This window comes from Rhipicephalus microplus, chromosome X (genome assembly GCF_043290135.1).
Source record: "Rhipicephalus microplus isolate Deutch F79 chromosome X, USDA_Rmic, whole genome shotgun sequence".
Taxonomy (NCBI): domain Eukaryota; kingdom Metazoa; phylum Arthropoda; class Arachnida; order Ixodida; family Ixodidae; genus Rhipicephalus; species Rhipicephalus microplus.
Window position 1 is genome coordinate 298748810 of NC_134710.1, and position 21750 is coordinate 298770559.

Below are 21750 nucleotides of genomic sequence, written 5' to 3' on the forward strand. Positions count from 1 at the left end.
CGAGGTAGTTTTAATAGTAATTGCGCTAAAAGAACATTGATTGTCAGTGGAAAAAGAGCATATCTCGAGTGCTATAGTTTGGCTTCAGTTCCACTGGGTGTAGTGGTTGTGTGCTATTTATAATAAAATAAAAATAATAAATAGAGGACCTGTTGCCATTTTTGGTGATGGCTAACACTATCCACTTGGATGTTAAAGGAAAATAAAATTTCACAGAAAATATATACGCAATACTGCACTCGTGCGTTAAAATATTGTCATGGTCATCACCATCATACAAGCGAGAGACACACTTTTGATACACTTCACTCGATACTCATTAAAAATTTTAGTGTCCTAGAGGATGCTGTGAGACTTTCATTGCTTTACGATTTTGATGGCCCTGTACCTAATATTTTACAGCAAAAACTATCATGAAATCAAAACACGGGTCACGCGGGGCGCCGTAGATTTTCGCCGCCGCCGGTGTCCGTAGCCACTATTGCGAAGTAAGAGAAAGAAACCTATGGCATTAAGGACACAGTGGGGCTCGAACCCGTGTCCTCAGCGTGCCAGCGCAGCATTCTACCACTGAGCCACGCCGGCGCTTGGGGCCTTTGAGCAAGCTTGGCTTAGGCAGGCTTGATGTCGGAAAAGAAATTGCGTTAATGTCAGTAATAAAGCGTTTTAGAACAGCAAAAGAACAACGAATCGTTACACAATGCGAATAGCGTAACGAGGGAGTCGTCCAATGCTCCAACCCAAAGCTTATTTTTGATCGCCTATTGACTGTGGCGCATACTCGTTTCAGGCATAATTCATCATCGTCGTCAGCCACTACGTGAACAATTGGCACACAATTACTTGTAAGTGTTTAGCGGATACAAAACTTCTTAGAAGAATGACAAAAGATAACATAGAGAATGCTGGTTTACTACCAAAAACGTATTATTATTATTAATGTTGTAGTGGGTGCCCAGCAAGTGTGCTTGCAGCAGTTACCCCATGAGTGTTTAGAAAAGGCTCTGTAAGGCCGCTTTTCTAGCTTTCGCTGTGACTGTGCTGTGCCTTCCGCGCAGGCCCGGCGTTTTTCGCCAACGAAAAAGCTCACTCTGAGTCCTGAAAGTCGAGCTCCTTCTTGAGTCGCTATGTGATGTGTTTGGAAGAGTCGCGGCAACAGTTGATGCACATTTTCATAATCACGAGCACAAAAACACCTCTAAAACGGCGCACGCTGAATTTAGATTAGAAAGTGCTTTGCCAGCTAACATTTTCGGAAGCTATTGTTATCACTTCTATGTTAATTTTGGAAGTGGATTGACAGCTTATTTTGTGAACTACGGAACATCATATGAGGTTTCCGCGTGCCTTCGGTACTTATTAAAATCTACGAGGAAAAGAGATAAAGCGCGTTTCAATAATTGATATGCTGGAAATATAACCGAAAATTGTAATCATTGCAAGCGACGAACGCTTTCGTCGTAGTTTCAGTTGGCATGACGCGTGTTATCAATTTACCTGACCTGACGTTCTATAGCTTATCGTATGATTGAAAGGTCTCAAAAAGTTAATCGTTATTTTAAAAAAATGCTATATTTTATTAAGAAAATATTTTTCCGAAGAAAAATTAAGGCCGAACAAACCATGTCGTAATTTCACGCCGAGGTCTTAGCGCTGTTTCACTTAGCGCAGTATCACACGTTTTAAATTATTTAATCCAATCCTAACTATTTTCGCCCACACTGAGAAAACTCTCTGCAGATGTGAACTTTATAGTTTTGTTACATCTAAAGAATCCTGTGTAGTTGGTTATGACGCACAGTTTACCACCTTGAGACATTTCTTTGTATAAAACTCGAATAGCGCATTTATCTATACTATGTCAAAACAGGCACGGTACGAAAATAACCGCAAAAAAATTCAGACCTTGGCAGACGCCGTCAAAATTCATTACGACATAGCTAGCAAACGTTTGAACTTCAGGAAATGTGTGACTGCCTTTCGTTCATTTTTAAAATTTTTTTTATTATTTCTGTGTCGTCTAGCGTCTTCTCACGGTATAGCAGTTGCGTAAATTACAAGTGTGCCTGATTCAATATTGCTTTTAAGTTTCCACTCAATACGGCACAGAGTTAGTCACGTAGCCAGCGTGACATCACTTTGAATCGAGACGCGCAACTCCGCAGGTTGATTAGCATTCAGTGCACGCGTTAAGGTGAGCTGTCCAGGTTGTTCGGGTTAGCGGTACCGAGTTCTCAAGACTGAGCCGGTCCATTCGCAAGTGACAGGCTGTTAGGAGAACGCCGCGTCGGTTTCTGTCTGTCGCTGTCTGTACGGAAACCCCGCACGGCGCACGTCGGTTGCTCTACGCGCGATGGCTACCGGTTTCGGTGCGAAACTAAACTTGGTCACGCAACATGCCTCCTCGCGGAAAAGATCGTCGCCATCGAGACGCAGAGGCTGCGTAGCGGCATACCTTGAGAGACCTATCACACGCGATGCCTGGGAATCCTTTCCGGACGCGCCTTGCTATGAGGTCGCAGCCGCATGCGAAGAAAGTGTCGCTTGTAGCCGCCACAATGTAAAAAGGTATGGCTCTGCGCTTTCTCCAGCACCCACTCTGTGTCCCTTTCCATCTTTCGTACTACACTTCCTGCAGGCTAAACAAGATTAGCATTCGTTATGAACCCCCCCTCTCCCACACCATGCTCTCTACTTTATCGTGCTCTCCACCCGTCCTCCTAATCAGGGCAAAATTCTTACGATGAAATACCAGTACCATTCGCCAGCCGGCGGCTAGGCGACAACGTCGATTGAAGTATAAGCATCTCAGAAGCAATAAATTTTCTATACACAGCAGATATAAGAACTGGAAGAGGAGCGACAGCAACTACAAGAACAACGACAAATAGAAAAGATACGCGTTTTATCGTTTCTATTCTAAGTTTGATTTGCAGTGCCTTTCAGATTCACTTCACCTAAGGGTTTCGTACCTGCGTTTGGATCTGCACCCTCTCTATGCTTCCTCTATACTGTAGAGCACGGTGTCAGCGCATGCATATAGCACTCCAGAGAACTCGAATCATTCGTGATCAGTTTGCTGGGGGCTCCATAGCAAAAAAAGGGTTTGCGTTAAGATTAGATTTAATTTTTTCCGCAAGTTAAGCGAGATCTTCGTGAGATATTCGCACATGAAGTCTGTACTTTGCCTATTTTCGTTCTGTTTCGAATATTCAAATAGCATGTTTTATTCATATCCGGGTTGTTGGACGTCAAGCGTCCAAAACTCATTCATTACTTTATCTTCTGGTCTCGCAACATTAGCACAAAAAATTTCTTGTTCTATCACCCACAGAAAAATAAAGGTACAAATCACTTCCCGAACGCAGTTCAAGGTGTGTTTGATGCGATAGATTTTTTTCGCGTTGCACATTCATTCCAAAATAATATTATGCCGTCTTTTCTACTCAACCCGAAGTATGACACACTAATTTTAGATTAATTAGTATGTTGCGTCTCTGGTTTACTTGATTTTAGTGAGATATTATAATGTTCGAAATTGCGTTTCCTTTGTCTTCTAGGCTAATGTTTTTTTTCTAATTATGCTACTTACGATAGTGGCCGTAGTCGAAACCTGAACCACCTACTACTGTACCATTGGGTGAATAGTAAAAAAAAAAACCTTGTTCACTGTATCATTCGCGGCGTATAAGCCACTAACTGCTTATGCTAGATACCTTTTGACGTGACTGGAAGCAAACTTAAGAAATTTATTGGTATATGAATTAGACGAATGACATTTGCCAACGTGATACTACTTGATTGTGGTCCAATTGAGTTAATAATTGTCCTTTAATTGGAAACTAACAGATTTTCTTGTCTGTTATTTATATTAATATTGTGTCCAACCTAAAAAGAACGAGCCCTTACATTCATACCTTATAATTCATTAATAGTCTTTTTAGTTCTTTGAAGCTATCGCGGCTTTGTTTAAGTAGTCAGGGAAAATAACCAAGGTTCAAAAGTACGAATGATTGAACACCGCATAGACCCGTTAGCTTAGATTTAGGTGCAATTCAAAGAACCCCTGGTGGTCAAAATTTTCGGAGCCTACGTCATCTCTATTAATCATACATCATAGGTTTAGGACGTTAAACCCTAACAGCTATTATATATAACACTGCACCTGGTACATACGGCTTGTACTGAGGGCATTGAAGCTGCCATGTTGCATTTCAACATGATGGTATTGGAAGTTCATGATGTCACATCATTGTTATGAGCCTATCGCATGCAGATGCTTTTGTTATTCATGCACAGGAACCAAAAGCGTACCTGTCACGTCGCTATCACATCGCAGCAGGTTAACCGCCATGTGAGTATTCTGTCTCAACGCCATCGAAGCTGCCACGTTGGAGTTCCAGTACGTTGAGAGTTTACGTTCATGACATCATATGAAAGCTATGAATATATTAGTCTGATGCAACAAGATGTTTTCTTTGTTTTTCTATATGCACCAACGTTAGCTGGGGCCCAAGTGTGCGATTTCCTTATCTGTACCATAATTTTAAGTACCCACGTGTCGGGTAGTAAACTGAAAGTAAGAGCTGTGCTCGTCTCTCTGTCTCTCTGTAAAGCACAAGTAACTGCTAATACAAGAGCATGTCGTACTTGATGGTGCAAATATATTAACGTCTAAATCGCAACGCACGAGTTTTGTTAAAGCGTGTGGAAGGTCGCGAAATAAAAGATTTCACTTAAGCAGAATATTTCTCGAGCGTTGCCACTCAGGTCCACATGGTAGTTAGCGCTTTGTTGGGTTTGATATACACACGTTTTCTCACAATTGCTAATTTTTAAACGTTTGGGGTGGTGGCTTCGTAGTACGTATTTCGGACGCCCCAGTAGTTGGTGCTCTAGCATGTTCGGGCAACCATTTTCTATTTTGACGACACATTCTTTTCTTGTTTTTCAGAGGATTTCTTGCTGTGAAAAGTTTCCTGTGGTGAGTTTTGCGTTAAAAAAAGTACGCATGCCGCATATTTTTTTTAGACTTATTGCCACAGGAAAGTGGCGCATGCCGCCACTGACATTTATTTTAGGGTTGGCTACCATCATCTCTTTATTTTTTATTTATAGAATACTGCCGACAAAAAGTCCAAGCAGGGTGAGCATACATGAAACACTAAATAACAGAATGAAACAAGGTTGCAAAGCGTTTTTTACACAATTTCTTTGCTATAAGTCAGAGGGGTTATGGCTTTAAAAAAAAAGTAACAGTTGAACAACACGGTGATAATACCATTCAAGGAAGTCATGGAAGAAGAGTATTTGCACAAATGGTCAAGGGCGTTGAGGAAATGCTTCGGTTAGTTTATTCCAATCATCTATTGTGTGTGGGAAGAAGGAGTACCGAAAAGTATCAGTCCTTGCGAAGATTGGCGTTAGGGAATGAGGATGGTGGTGTCGAGTGGGTCTGCTTAACAAGGGGGATACGTATACTGCGGTGTCTAAGGGTAGCCTGTGGTTCACTATGTCTGAAAGAAACTGTAGCCGACATTTTGTTCTTCGAATTTGTAATAGTTCTATACCATTTGCTGTTAGTAATGCAGTGGGGGAGTCGGTTGACATAAATTTACTATATATGAATCGTACTGCTTTTCTTTGAATTCTTTCTAGGTTTTGGACGTTAATTTTTGTGTGGGGATCCCAAACTATGGAGGCGTACTCAAGTTTAGGCCTAATTAAGGAAAAGTAGGAGAGGAGTTTAACACTAGGCGGAGCAGTCTTGAGCTTGTGGCGTAGAAGGCATAATTTACGGAAAGCGGCAGAGCATCGTTGCCGACAGTTTGTTGACTGCACTTGCGTGATTTGCCACGCATGCATAAGTGGTGACAAGGTAATGTCAACGCTGAGCTACAATACTTTGCCCTACTGAAACTGATGTATTACTGGGTGCATTTACACTCAGTGTCCCCCCAGTTTGCTTCGTCTGCTTTACTTCCGTGTCCCAGACACACACGAAGTGGTATGCACGATATCGCATGCTTCGATCGACTGTTGTTCTAAACATAAGATAATTTTCTCACACCGATATGTTTGAATACAGTGAGCCTACTGAATCGCGTACAGTGTAATACAAGCAACAATCGATATACAGTACCAGTAAGAAGCTGAAGTGCGCCGATGTTTCCCTAGCTTGAAGTGCCCTAGCGTGAGCCTCGATTCGAAATGGGATATACCTGAACGTATGTAGCCAATGCCGTCAAAGCTGGCTTTAAGTATAAAAGTATGTTACCGCAGGGAAGCCCACTTCCATAACTAAATATTTACTGTACACAACAGCATAGCATGTTTCAGGCGTAGATCAGAAATAACACTCGGAGACAACTCACACACAGTTTCTCAAAGTCAGATGGGCCCGTTTTTGAAGGCATCTCTGTGGTTGATTTGCTGTTGATGTTATATGGTGTGGTAGTACGTAGCGCTTCTTACTATATTATCTTATGTCTTTGAATTCGGCCTTGTCGGGAATCATGCTTGCGATATTGCTTTCAGAAAACAACAACAAAAGGTCGTGTATTGAGCACTGGCTACGTATTATTAAATAACTTGAAGCAGGTGAAACTTAGTTCTCAGCCCATTACTACGGCGTTTCCAAACAACTGTGTCGCTTTGAGACGTTAAACTCCGCGAAACAAGACTTTTAAGCAAAACTATGCGCGTAAGTGAAAAAGATCCTCGTCAGATGTTCGTTTGAATACTTTATTTTCAGCGATAGGTGAACAAAAAAGAGGACATAATTCATGCACTAGAAAAATCTGTACAATTCACCCCCCCCCCCAAAAAAAACGCATCACAATGGTCACACCCTGCATCAATAAATTATTTACACTTCTGATTAACAGGACGCGTATTAACATTAGCTTGCGAAAAAACTTCAGCACGTGTTACGAGTGCATGCGCTGCTCTGCAGATAGCGTGACATGGAGCCAGGCTGGCCGAAGCATTTGTATATAGCCAAAGTAACGGCTGAATAAACGGCGCTGTTGCGTGAGGAAAGCCTGCTTGTCTCTGTTAATACGAGATCATTCACTCAGAACTTCACGGAGACCACGGCAACATCGGCCTCCGTCTCCCTGTCGCGTGTATCATTTTCCCAAGCGCTATTCACGTGGCCGTAAAGATTAGCGCCGTTGCTACAAGGTTTGGTCACGTCGGGAAATCCATTCGTAATTGTGGAGGGAGAAACCCCAGTATTGGTGCGGGCCCCGTTAGTTTGAACAGGGTTGACAGACTTGAGCTCATGAGCCATGCCCTTGGTTTTTGAGGCGCCTTTGTTTCCGTGCTTGGGCATCACTTTTTCGAAGGCCGTGTTGTCCAGTCCAGCCACCGGACACTCGACGAAGAGGTAGAGAACGATGGCAAATCCGTACGACATGAGGACCGTGCCTAAATATGTCTGGGTCTGGGGTAAAAAGAGAGAAAGAAAGGTATTGTGGCAGACACTACATCGCGTTGCATAGCATAGGCTTCGCGTAGAATAATATACTAGAATTATGGGGTTTTGCGTAGGTATACAAGCATCTAGACATGACAAAACAAAGTACTAAACTGAAGATTAGTGAAACGTCTTGTTTTGTAACATGTAAAATATTCAAATTTATACTCCGTATTTGTACGCTTGGTTGGTTCCAGTTACTTGTTTCCTACCTTTAGCAGTTGTAACACATATTTTGGAACACAAAAAATTAATATTGTTATTTTCAAAGCTGTACAGCTGGATCAGGGTGCACCAGAGAACATGTTCACACTGAAGTGACTAATTAGTGCGTCTACGTTAAAGGCTGGGTGCTGCTTAAACATAGGGTTGCAAATGTGGTTGGTACGAATAAAGTAGCTGGGTAGCCTTAAAAAAAAAAGCAACTGGCATGTTTACTTATTCCAACAAAAAATTGAAAGCGCATAAACGAAATCTCGTTCGGTGACTATATTTTGAGACCTGGTTTCTAATAACACCGCTCATAAATAAATATTCTTTGGCTTGTGTTGGTGCTTGTACATTTGGTATATATATATATATATATATATATATATATATATATATATATATATATATATATATATATATATATATTTATATATATTATTTTCTTACAAAGGCAGATGTCATTATGTAAGCTTGGATTAAATTCTCACCTATTGAGTGTACTTTTTTGTCAATTTTGTTAATTATATTGTATACAAACACGACTACTTTTTACATAAAATAAGTTACTCAATAAATGGCATAAAATTTATTAAAGCAGCGTTGTCTTCAAATGACCTGACCTTTTTTTTTTCTAAGAAAACAGTGAGCTTTTGAGTTGTGTTCCTTCCTGGCCACTTTACACTAACCTTGCGTTGCTTTAAAGAAAAAATACTAGTTGTCGAAATGCCGAGACGATGGTCCAGCCTAAGAACTCTTACCTGACCTGCTACTTTGCGCTGCTTCGATTTGACACTATATACGAGTAATACTACGACTATAACGATGATATTGTAATGACTATAATCATAACACCACAAAGCGCTTTTTTCTCACCATGTTGTAATGCCTCGGTCATGCTTAAACATGATGTAAACAGTTGTAACTGGATAACAGCCGGCGCTTTTGGTGCACTAAAATGACCTACATTTAAATTGATCATGCTTTCGCGTTGCGTTTTGGTGGGCCGGTATGCCAACCCTTGAAATCTACCCGGCGATTGCCCCCTCATTAATGGAATCAGTGACCCTTTTAATTTCAGGTGAGTCAAACGACCAGCATTCATAAAGAGTGTTCAGGCCTATACTCGACGAAAGATGGGCCCTCCCAGGGCAAACTGTTCACATATATGGTGTAACAGGTACTCCTAATAATCATTCAGAATCGAACCTGAGATAGGCAACTACGAAACGCGTTAGTTACTGCCTACTGTCATGCGTAGCAATGCCTGTGAAAGCGTTTCTCCTGGGATGAGTGGTGGTGCCAGAGTGGGCGCGAGGTGAACTACAGGCCCGTCCCGTCGCTTCGGCGGCACGAAACTGGCCGCACCTTCTTTTTTATCCAGCGGCCGTTCAACTGGTTATATAAACAAATCCGACTGTTCAACATATGTCTGTGCGTGCAACATTTGTACATACATTTTTAGCATCATTTCAAAACGTGTCACTCAATGAAAAAAAATTCCGCCATATCCACGAAGTGAATGATGATGAGTGGGCGAAGCTCCGGAGGTAAACCTGGTAAACCATGAATCCTCTGTACATTTTGCCCACTCGATTTTATTACATCGCTCCCCCTAGCGTACGTCGCCGCACTAAATCGAACGATTGCCTTCAACCAATGACACGCGCCATATGTGACATCATTCCTATTTTATAAGATCTCGCGTCTTTCATCAACTACAAGTACCGCTTTCTAGTTTATAACATCTTGCATCTTTTCATCATCAGCTACAAGTACCACCATCTAGTAAACACTACAAGAACTAAACGAGAGGTGGCTACATACAGGAGACGGTACCGCCATCTAGTGAACACTGCAAGAACTAAACTAGAGGTGGCCACATACAGGGGACGGTACCGCCATCTAGTGAACACTGCAAGAACTAAACTAGAGGTGGCTACATACAGGCTACAGGGGACGCACAGCCCACGCCCTAAGGAGCTTCGCCCCTAAAAAAAATTACAATGTGGTCACCTTCCCTCCAAACGCATCGCGTAACGTTGATTCCCAAGGTACGCGGGATCTGCCGAACTTCTTTTCACCATGCCTGTAGGGTGATTCCCTACCTCTTTAAATAAAGATGAAACTTCGTCTGCTCGCATATTGACTCACCTTGCCTCCGGTATACTTTTACTTTGCTAAACGCGTTTCCAACCATTCTTCATTAACTTAGTTATTGATGTCAAGTGAAAGGACAAACTTACGTGTAAAAATGGCTGCTGACTGACGAGCTCTCGTCCGAGTACTGTCGTGAATCCCATCACAACGAGATGTACGAGGTAGAGCGCAAACGTCAGCCTTCCCAGCGGGTACATGATCGGCCAGGCGAGGATCTTGGTGACGAAACCTGCGCGGCCCGTGGCGCAAGCGTACATGACCCACGCAATGGCCAGCGCCCAGGAGACGCGGTGCAGGCCCCCGTAGAAAGCCGATTCGAGCCTCTCCGGCTGGCGGCCGACTGACCACGTGTGCACGCCAAACAGCACTGCCAGAGCGAGGCCCGTGGCCGCAGCCCAGGCGAAGCCCTGGACGAGCCGCGAGAGCCGATGTCGCTGCACGGCCAGGATGCCGAAGATCACACCCACGAACAAAGTGGCGGCGTGAGCATACGGCTTGAGGTAGATCTCTGTTTGCACATCACCTATCCTCCTGCGTAGTTAGAGCGGCACGTATTGTTGAAGAAGTACACGTGACCATTTTTTTGACCACTACAAAGCTCACAATCCAAAGGTGGGGAGGATATTAACGTTTATCTGTATTGGCAATATGCATGGGGCCTAAAGCTTTACATTCGTAAGTGCTTTTCATTACTGGCTCACCACGTGCGATAATAAGATGGCGATAGTCTTGATTGCTTTGCATTTGCTCTTACCAGCACCTTAGGCCTTATTCGGAAAGCTTTACTTTCGGGCAAGCTGCTTGAGCTAATTTTATGTCCATCGTAGTGCTGCGTAAAATATGCACTTACGAACAATATATTTCAAGATGCTTTTTTGCAAATAAGCACCCTGTAACCTGAAAGCATATATTATTGAGAGCACGAGGATTGTTTAATTTCATTCTACAACCATACTCGATTGGAGAACATTTTTTAGAATAAACCCTTCACTCACGTCTTCTGTGTGAAGTCTGAAAACTAGTCTCCAAATGACGTGTGCGTATTTATTGGGCATAATTATTCTGAGAAAAAAAAGACGAATTATTTTTGACAACACTTTGTTGCCATAGCGTTCTTTTCATCCTTCATTTTTTCGGTTGCACCCACGTGTTCTTCCTGTTATGCGACGTCACGAAACAGCAAGAACCATTCATGTAAAAGGTACGTGTGTACATTGTAAAGACATTGCGTCTAGGTGAAGAAAAAGTTTAGTATGCTGATTCTGCCCCGTTTCCGAAAAAAAAAATATGTGGCTGTTCTCCGATCCCTCGCTGTCACGGGACTGGCTGCTCGGAGCCCTGGACAGAAGGTGTTCTTTTTCTGTCTGATAAAGATAATCTAACTTCAGGCGACAATGGCAGTTTATTTTAACTGAAACACCAGGCACTTCAGCATATGCCTGTGTATATTATGTTTACATACCACTCTATTTACCCACATTTTTGTATTCTTCCTTGGCTTTCTTTCTTGGTGGCAGCAAATGCAAAGTACCCAGATGAAGTGTGCGTCAGTACTGTGAAAACTCAACTCACTTCGCTACGTTGCCGGTAAAGGTAAAAGCAATCTCTTCTCATAGAGCTCATCAGCTGTGACTAGCGGCTTTCACGACATGCAGGGATATTGGAAGGGGGAATCGACGTAAAATTCAGTACTGTTTTAAATGTCGAAGTAATCGCTTTTATTTAGAAACGTATTTGGAGCCGATTTTGCGTTGAAAGTTTTAGTAAACTACTTTTCTTTCAAACAAGACCTTCTCATGGGAAAGGGGAGTATGGAGGTTTGGTGTGACGAAAAGTAGATCAATACACTTTTGGGGTCGGCGAAAGAAGCTAGGCATATACGCAAACACGTTTCCTGAGAAGGAAGTTGCTGCTCTGAAAGGAACAAGTCGTCTTGTCTAGACTTCGCGGTATTTCCTGCTTATCTCTCATTGCTATTACTTTTTAAGTAAGGCACAAATGTTCACCATGAGTCATTTTAGTGTGGTGTTCCTTGCTACTCGGGCTCTTCCATAAATTTGCAAAAGTCATAAATGATGATTGCCTATGCTATAGAGCGGCCTTTTTTCCCCGCTGACTGACTCGTGGGTCATTGAAGCGCAACGGTTGCACTAGCAAAGGCTCCAAGCACACCCTCTTTAAGCTCTGGTGATGTTTTGGTGATAAACGACCGGTAATTTATTGTGTCATCTTGTCGGCAAGTAGACGTCTTGGTTGAGCTATCACCGATAGCAGTTTATTCCTGGGTTCTCTCGTTATTGCCTTTCCGATTATATAGAACCTCGGTGTTTTGCGTGCATTACACTGTAAAATCCATTAACCAACTGCTTATTCATGTAATTGATTGTGGAGCAATCGATAATGATTGCCAGCGTTACGCTTCGTAAATGTGAGCGCGGAACTTTCCTATCTGTTCGTATTGCCATTTTCTGTGGCCCTCCACCTGATTGCCCCTGTAACATTATGAAGCATTTTCGGCACGTGCACGGTGAGCTCTTCTTTTCTGAGAATTTTTCTATTCGCTGCACACCGCCACGATCGCCTAGACACAGTCATAAGCAAAGAAACGGAAAACGCACCAATCAGAGGAGTCAGTCCCAGTCTTCTCACTGAGTTGCCTCCTCTATTATACCGGCATGCCGTCAGCACCACTTCTTACGGCTTAGCGCAATTCACTCGGCTGATTCGGCGTTACTTAAATGATTTTCATGTCCCTTTTCAAACCAGTTGGCTAAGAAAAACTTGTCACAGTACCACTTCTTACGGTTTACCGCAATTCACTATGCTGATTCGGCATTACTTAAATGCGTTCCTTGTCTTTTTTTCAACCAGTTGGCTAAAAAAAACCTGTCACTGCAAAATAACCTTCGCTTTCAAGAGCAAGAAAACAGAATCATTTGTATTGAAAAGGAGCCTTTCAGTGATTCGTTCAGACAATGCTCAAAGTCTTGGCTTATCTTTTCGTCTGTAGTTACACATCATCAACGTCATTATTTTTTGAGATCCTATAGTGAGTGCATCATCGCCAGAATTTCGGGTGCTCTAAAGTTTCGGCGTCCAGAGGTTAAAACAAAATCAACAATGTAATGCTTTATCCCAAAGATGTCCAGATGATAAAGTGCACACTTATGCAGTGTTTAGTGTCAGAATCTAAATTCCCTTTTCCTGGGCAAGTTGGTAGGTGCACTGTGAACTAATTGCACCAATATCATGGTACCTTGTGGGCGTGTATGTGGGACAAACTATATGGTGGGCTATGATTAGAGGAACACTGTAACTTAACGCTTAGGGCAACCCCCTAGTTTTCATAACATTGACGAATTATATCTGCGGCAATGTGAATATTGTTCTACCGTTTTGGACACGGGGAACAACTTTAATTTTTTTTTGTTCTGGAGAAGCGTGCCTTCAATTTACTGGGAATGTGTCCGCCCAAAATACGAGTGGCTGCTGTACCAGTGCGCACTGAGCGTTTTAGCCGGAACCATATCTCTCGCACACTCACTTCATGTCGGTGGTTACGATGAGGCTGAATGGCAGCGCGTCCATGACGTAAGTCTGTATCAAGGTGCCCAACGATGAGGCAACCACAATGGCGCCCATGATCCACATGGATACCTTGGGCCACCTGAAGAATTAAAAGTTGAACAGTTAGAGTCAGAAATGATGAATACGATAAAAGTTCGGTGTTTTTAGGATGGTATTGCTGTCAAGAAGCTGATTTCGGTGAATGATCTACCTCATAATGAACTGAGCACATTATGCAGGCGCGAAGCACTCAGTCAAAGTGTCACTCGTAATTAGTTCGAGATGGGAGTTTTCTTTGGCGAAGCGTTGGATTTAGTTACTAGGCCACCACATAGGTGCCATAGTATTATGCAACCAGTGACACTTTTCTGTAGGGTTCGACATACAGAAAAAACTCTACGAGTATTACAGAGAACATAATGATTACGCATAGCATTGCCGATAAAGGATTATACGACTGTGGGAGATATATACTGTCATTTGTTTTTTTTTTGGGGGGGGGGAGATAGCAAAGTCAACTCAAGACAAGCCCAAATATGTTTTGCACTGACGAAGAAATGTGTACTTTTTTGGCCTTGTGGGGCATTCACAATTTAATATCGATGTACAGAAGGTGTAGACACAGACGCCTCAGTTATGAAGAACAATGATAAAAGTTTTGTTCCTCCCCCTTGCCCCCAAATCAACTTAAAGGGACACTAATGTCGAATAACATTTCAAGTCATTGTGAAATATCAATGTATGACATTGTCCAAAACGACAATGTTATCAACGGTAGTGCCCTACTTACCGAGAAATCAAAGTTAACGCACAAGACTATATGCGCGACAGTAGGCCATTATCAAAGTGATCCCGATGACGTCAGACAAACCGCCTACAATCAATCACTAGTAAATGATCTAGAAGCACTAAATAAAGAACCTTCCATGTATCAGGAGACGTAGTAAAATGCTGACTGTTCGTTTATGTTTGATTAATGGAAACAAGAACCACTGGACGTTACTATGGGGAATGGTGCGAGTGGCTCTTAAACTTAATTTCCTCGAGTTCAACTGGACAGGTCCTGTATTCTAGCGGGATCCAGTTGAACCAAGCACACCTGCAACTTTAAAGGACATGGCTAAAAATTATTCAAATATAGTGGCTAGAAAGGTTTTCTAGCCACTATAGTTCAATGGTCGTTGTTGCTGCTGCGGCTACCTATACTTTACGTCTGCTGCTACTATACTGTCGGCGGCTGCGCATTAAAGCCAGGTAACGTTGTACATGGCAACAGTGACATCAAACCGCCCGCTGTGGCGGGTAACTTGGAGTGCGCTAATTCGATGCGGACCACTAAAATGAGATTTTATTTAAAGATAAGCCCTTCCTTGGCACAAAATTAACACAATGATGTTTCTGGACTGTTATTTCAGCAATGAACGTTGACTTAATTGTTGCCTTTATTGTTCATTTAAGTGTGGGCACGTCCCCTACCGACAGTCAAGACAGTTGTATTTATCGGCGGCATTCAATGTAGACCTATAGTAGTGTGCCACTAGAATAAACACTGGATAAATAAAATTTTGTTTCTTATCACAAATTATTTAATTTGTCTAGCACTGTCAATAAACACTACTTCGCTATCATTTCCTTCATATATTTTTTTGCCGGCTTCCGCCACGGCTGAGGTCACGGTTGCCGATCGGCGGCGTCAGCTGCGCTGCCGCTGAGAGGCGGCTCTCACAAGCGACGAGTTGGCCGACCAGCGTTGGGCTTTCCGGCAAGCTGAAGATGCCGCCCGGGTCCAAGGACTTTGAGGGGTCACCTGAGGCACCGCCATCATAATCGACGGAGAGTGGGAAGGGACAGGGGTTAATTCCCTCTTCCCCCACCTCCCCCGATAAAAACTGCCGGATTTTAAACAAAGTTTATTCAATCAATCATTCATCTCTGCGCATTCGAAGATTTCCAAAACAACGCAACACATGTATTGTTAACTGTCTCGTAGCCATGATAAGCACCTATTGAATTACAATTGTTTCACCTTTACACATGCCTATAGCTCGTGTGTTTTACTAAATTTTCATATATGTTCTGTATGGTTTTGTTTTCTGTATACTGCTAAAAGTACATGGTCAACGCAGAGAACTTTTAAACGATACTGGATAAGAATTACAGCATGTAGGCTACTAAAAATACCAAGAAAATCATTAATGAAAAACAAACTGAAGAATTGGTTGAACGTGTGCTTACTTGGGCATTACAGCAGCCAGGATGATGGTGCTGATGATTGCAAGTTGGTAGTCAACGGCAACGTACCAGAAATGAGGAACGCACTAAACGAAAACAAAAAATGAGAGAGAAAGAAAAGGTAAGAGTAAGAGATGTCGGAAATAATATCCCATTAACCAAGAGTTACTATACCTAAAGCTTTGTGTGCTGTAAACATCCATTTATTAAATTGTGCAGTTATTACAGAAATGACATACCCGTAAGAACTCACCAAAGAAGTTGGCGTAGAGTATAGACTTAATGATGTCAAACAGCTGGCAGTATTGAAATCGATCAGGATTTAATTTTTTTTCCGAAAGGGGTCTTCAGTCTGATTTCAATATATAAACTCACAATCACTTATTTACCGTATGCCTGTACTTACTTCAAGAAGGGGGGAAATATGTTCCGATTAGAAACCAGTGAGCGTGACATTTTCACAGAGGAGCTGGCACACCGGCAAGCAATTTGACGACTAGCGGTTCAGAGAAGCGGCCCAGGAATTCGTATTCCCCTGATACTAAGCGCCTGAAGCAGTGGGTGCTTAAGCTTACACTGGCGACGGCGTTGACGCTGACCCTCATCGCGACGTTGCGCAGGAGAGAAACCTGGGGAGGTACAAAGCACGCAGTGATGTAACTACGTTTACTACTGGAACATGCCAATTGCTGTTAATGGGCAACGAGAGAGAGGACTCCGATTGCACCAAGAGACATGCAGTCGTCTTTTAGTGAACGAGCACGCTGCAAATTTTATTGTTCAACAACACACAGGAGAAATATTCCACTGGAATTACCTTGAAGGTCAAGATCCAGTACCCGTGGTATTAGTGAGTGAAGAATAAGGACGGGACCCTACGTTTTTGCGTCAATTACCACCGCCTGAAGAAAATCACGAAGAAGGACGCGTACCGCCTCCCACGAATAGCAGACGCCCAGAATCGACTCTAGCACGCGAAGTACTTTTTGTCGATGAACCTCAAGACCAGCTATTGGGAAATTGAGGTCGACGAGAGAGATTGAGAGAAGACTGTCTTTATCACACCAGACGACCTCTTAAAGTTCTAGGTCATGCCGTTTGGTCTTTGCTCGGCGCCTGCGACATCCCAGCGTGTTATTGCCACCGTTCTGACTGGTTTGAAGTTGTAGACTTGCCTCGTGTACTTGGACAACGTCGTCGTGCTTTTCTAAAGCTTCGACAAGCACGTCTAGCACTTTGGAGCAATACTTCAAGCTATCAAGACCCCAAGACTCACCCTGAAGCCAGGTCGTGTTTTTCTCAAGCTTCGACGAATATCTCTGGTGCTTTGAAGCAATACTTCAAGCAATCAAGACCTCAAGACTCACCCTGAAGCCAGAAAAATGCCGTTTAGCTTACGAGGAGCTCTCGTTCCTGAGATGCGTGATTAGCAAGTCTGGAGTCCACCCCGACCCGCGGAAAGCAGCCACCATCACTTATTTCCCGCCGCTCACTGACAAGAGGGCCGTACGCCGATTCTTCGGATTGTGGACCTATCACAGGATTTTCGTCAAAGGATTTTCACGGATCGCTGAGCCATTAACTCACCTCACGAAAAACAATGTTGAAGCAAGGGGGGAAGCAGCAAAAAAGGAGGCATTTCAGAAAATTAAATGACGCCTGCAGAAACAACCGGTACTTGCGCATTTCGACGGATACGCCGAAACAGAAGCACACACCGACGTAATCAGCGTAGGGCTCAGCACCATCCTTGTGCAAAGGACTGACGGCCCAGAAAGAGTTATCAGTTATGAAAGCTGGTCGTTATTCATGGCCGAAGCCAACTGTTCTACAACACAAAAGAAGTGCCTTGTTATCATCTGGGCAGCGTTAAAGTTTCACCGGTACCTCTGCGGCAGGCCTTTCAAAGTTGTAAGTGACCACCACGCCTTGTGTTGGCTAGCTAACTTCAAGGGCCCTTCAGGTCGCCTCGCACGGTGGAGCCTAAGGCTTCAAGAAATCGACATTACTATCGTGCACAAGTCTGGAAGATGATACTTCGACGCCGACTGAATGTCAGATGCCCCCGTCGATTCACTACCACCGGCCAACCAGAATGATCAGTGCTTCTTGGTAATATAAGTTCCAATGACTCCGCCGAGCGACAGCGGGCTGACCGGGATCTCAGGGGCCCAGCGGAATAGCTCGAGGGACCCACCACCATCGTCCCAAAAGTATTCACGATGGGATTGGCATCATTAAAAAAACAACGTTCTTGTAAAGAAGAACTTTTCTCCGGCCCGAGCCAGCTGCTCTACCATTGTACTTTCGGCAACGCAACCAGAAATTCTGCAGGCCCTGCACGATGACCCAACAATTGGCCACTTCGGTTTTTCCCGCATGCTCTCATTGATACAAGAAAAGCATTACTGATCACGCCTTTAGCCGGCGTCGCTCTTTACGTGAGCGCAGCCGAGATTTGCAACGACAAAAGACACCACTGACTAGGCCAGCCGGACACCTCCGGCCAATCAAGCCACCTCAATGGCCGTTGCAGCAAATCAGCATGGACTTACTGGGACCAATCCCGACATCGAATTGCGGGAACAAATGGATCATCGTAGCTGCTGACTACCTTATGCGCTAAGCCGAGACAAGTTTCGGCAGGGCCACCGAAATAGCAAAATTCTTCGTCGAGAACATCATCCTGTGTCACGGTGCTACAGAGGTCCTCATTGGTGACAGAGGTCGGCCTTTACGGCAAACCTGATGCAGGCGATCCTGAGGTACAGCCAGGCAAGTCACCGCCAGACCACCGCCTACTATCCACAGACCAACGACCTCACCGAGCGTCTTAATGAGCCCATCGCCGATATGCTGGCCATGTACAACCGTCAGCACTTTTAACTCGAACACTCCGACGTGTGGCCTCGGCTTGCTTGAACTGAGGTCAGCATCGCCAAGTGTTAAAAATGATATGCTTGCTGCAGTTAACGATGGACGAATCACGTGTCGGTCTCACTAGCAAATTCATGTTTCCAGTCTGCCCGACCGGCGGGCTGAATGCATTCACTTCGCATCCCGTTTTCACCACGTTTCGCTCATGGCTGCGTTATCGTGCGTGCCCATGACATTCGTTGTCGTATACTTACCTCGACAATGAACCATTACGGGTGGCAGCTTACGCACCTGACGAGTTTGAATTCACAGCTGGTGCTCAAAATAAACCACACGTATAAAAAGCAGAGCAAACTCACGTTTATGGCGTTTCTAAGAGTTCCACAAGAAGTAAATCTCTAACGCCATGGCGTTGTTTATGTTCTGCATCAATAATTTTCAGACAGCTTTAGTTGAACAGCTCCCATAATTTAGAGTGTGCCTTTCTGCTTGGTTTGCGCTGCACCGAAGTAGTGGTCTTGATGTGCAATATTTGTGCGTGTAATAACATCTGAGATTTAGCCTCCCAGCACCACGATTTGATTATGAGGGGTGCCATGCTTCAGAGCTCAGGAAAATTCGACCACCTGGTGTTCATTAACGTGCACCTAAATTTAAGTACACAGGCCTAAACATTTGATTTATGCGTGTTCTGAGGAAGGAAGATGTGTGAATACAACGCAATGAAAGCAATTTCAGTGCATAGTTAAAATTCTTGATGTATAATTTTGTCAAATAGGATACTGACTCCTAGGCAAGGATAGTTTGATTTGATGGGATTAGTTTTTCAAAATGACACAGGTTGTAAATACCGTAGTAGGAGCTCTGGAGAATTTTGACTGTCTATGGTTCTTTCACATGTTTTGCAGTACCATGTCTTCTGACTGATAGTAAGGTGAAACAGCATGAGAGTGCTGTAGCTGATATATGAGATCCAACAGCCAATGAAACTTACAATACCTTTAAGCGGCTTTAGACGTGGGCTGATATAAAAGCATTCATCTAAGAATTCCCGGTTAAAGATGCCTCGAAGAGTGCCTAGAGAGGAGTGCCTCGTCATTGTTCCAATGGCTCAAAGGAAGTTCCAACAGACAAGAGCTGCTGCAAGGAATTGGTTCGTTGCCACTATAAACAGAATAATCAGTGCATTCATAACGAAGACTGCATAGGTGATGCGACGCGTGTAGTTTGAGAGCGCTCAACTACACCAGAACCAAAATCTAAATTGTAAGAACAGTTCAATTCACACTGTCTCAAAATTAATGAATCAGTACATGAACAACACCTCCCACATTTCAGAATTATTTAGTGTGCAACTTGTGCAAACGCCATGAACGTGCATTTGCTCTGCTTTTATACATGTCATTTTTTCCCTTTTAGCAGCAGCTGCGATTTCAAATTTGAAAGCCGCCTTAGCTGTCGCACGCAATGGTTCATAGTCGAGATGAAAATCCGACAAAGAACGCCATGAGCGCGCACGAGAAAGTAAACACCGGCGGAACGTGGCGAAAACGGGATGCTAAGGGAGTGCATTTGACCCGCCGGTCAGGTACACCAGAAACAAAAATTTACTAGTGAAACCGCCACGTGCTCCATTTGTCGTTAACTGCAGCAAGTATATTATTTTCAACACTTGGTGATGCTGAACGCAGTCCAAGCGTAGAGTTACTGTATATGCTATCTTTAGGTAGCAAAGTTACGCATACCTGTTTCTTCCGCCGCTAGCGCGGCTAGTTGCCGAGTGCTGTCACGGAGTGCAAAGTGACGTCAAATGTTCCATTTCACGCGGCAAAGGCAACCTTACGTGCCCGGTGGTGCGGCACCCACACGTTCTCTGCCCGCGCTGACTTCAGTCTCATCGGAACCCCGATTAAGGGCTTTTAGCTTGTGCATGCATATACTTCTTTACGTTACCGTGTTACCTGATAGAATCTATTCATGTGCGTGCCTCTAGATAACACAAATTTTTACGTAACGCAAACTACACATCGAGTCATCGAGTCCAAATAAGCAGCAGTGCGAGTGCCAATAGTGATAACAATGTTTCAGCCAGATTACCAAAGCTAGAATGGCCAGAGCATCGAAGTCACAGACGTGTGCGCTACCTACAGACTGAACACGTGGCGCCTTCAGCGGGGCCATCTAGTGGGGCAATCACAAAAGTGTTCTTGCTGAAACATTGTACATCGTATATCTGGTAGAAAAACTGCTCAGCGGTATTGTTCTGAATGAGTTACTTTTTCAAATATTTCACCTAACCTAATTAGGTGTTGAGTGTAACGTCTAAAAATCGTTTCATTATGAAAGACGCCGTAGTGGAGGGCTCCGGAAACTTCGACCACCTGGAGTTCTTTAAAATGCACTCAAATCTAAGCACACGGGCCTTAAGCATTTTTGTAACCTAAAGAAATCGACTACCTCACTGCAACCGTGCAATTTTGCTTAGCACTAATAATGCGGCACGCTGCTATTGCCAGAACATCGCGCCATATTTTTCTCCTGCGCGCGCGACGAGGGACTTCATTGCACAGCCGTTGAACAAAATGGCGAACCTTTGCGCAACTCTGCTCCCGTAGGCAGCATACAACTCTATCTAAGCGGCCCGAATCCACGCGGGGGAGCGTTCGAGTTAAAGGTGCTGACCACTGTGAGTACGTCGACGTTGAACATAAAACGTGGCCGGCAAATTTTTCCGCACGTGACCTTCACGTAAAACAATGCCGCACAAGAAACGACGCTGACGTGGACCCGTGGCGAAAAACTTCTGCGATGGTATACTTCGGATCATATAGGGGAGTTCGACGTCTCGGTACACTCGACCACGAGGTTATCCCCGATGGCATCATGAACTCTCATTGATGGCGTGGGTGACCTGTAGTCGTTCATATCACGGGCCTCAAGCCGTTTCATCTGCTTACTTAATTAAGGACTGTATTATTTGTCGTTGCTTCTTCATTAATGTGCTTTATGGCTTGCTTCATGGCTCTCCATTATTGTACTTCCTTGCATGCATTTTTGCGCATATTATTTTCTAAGCATGGGGACAATACTTTTTCGGAAGGGGGCAATGCAACGCGCGTTCCTGATTTTCACTCTTCATTTGTTTTTCGCCCACAAAGCCTGTCAGAGGTGCTCAGCGCAAATTGAGCCTCATTGTTCGAGAAGGTTCCCGATTATTGGGGATCATT

The 21750-nt window shown here is 43.8% G+C and overlaps 1 protein-coding gene across 1 annotated transcript; it reads right to left on the reverse strand.

Annotated features, from left to right (window-relative positions):
* Positions 1-6962: 6962 nt before the first annotated feature.
* LOC142777193 (nose resistant to fluoxetine protein 6-like) lies at positions 6963-20501 on the reverse strand. The gene is made up of 5 exons (XM_075881509.1): positions 20269-20501; positions 15650-15732; positions 13392-13514; positions 9934-10378; positions 6963-7447 (listed from the first exon to the last, which is right to left on the reverse strand). The coding sequence occupies exons 2-5, from the start codon at positions 15655-15657 to the stop codon at positions 7076-7078; spliced, it is 948 nt and encodes a 315-aa protein (XP_075737624.1). The 5' UTR covers positions 15658-15732; positions 20269-20501; the 3' UTR covers positions 6963-7075.
* Between the last annotated feature and the right edge of the window lie 1249 nt (positions 20502-21750).

Coding starts and splice junctions, on each gene's coding strand:
- LOC142777193 (XM_075881509.1), bottom strand. Junction 10,379..13,391: donor ATCGTAACCACCGACATGAA/GTGAGTGTGCGA, acceptor CTAACTACGCAG/GAGGATAGGTGATGTGCAAA. Junction 7,448..9,933: donor GTCAGCAGCCATTTTTACAC/GTAAGTTTGTCC, acceptor TTTTTACCCCAG/ACCCAGACATATTTAGGCAC.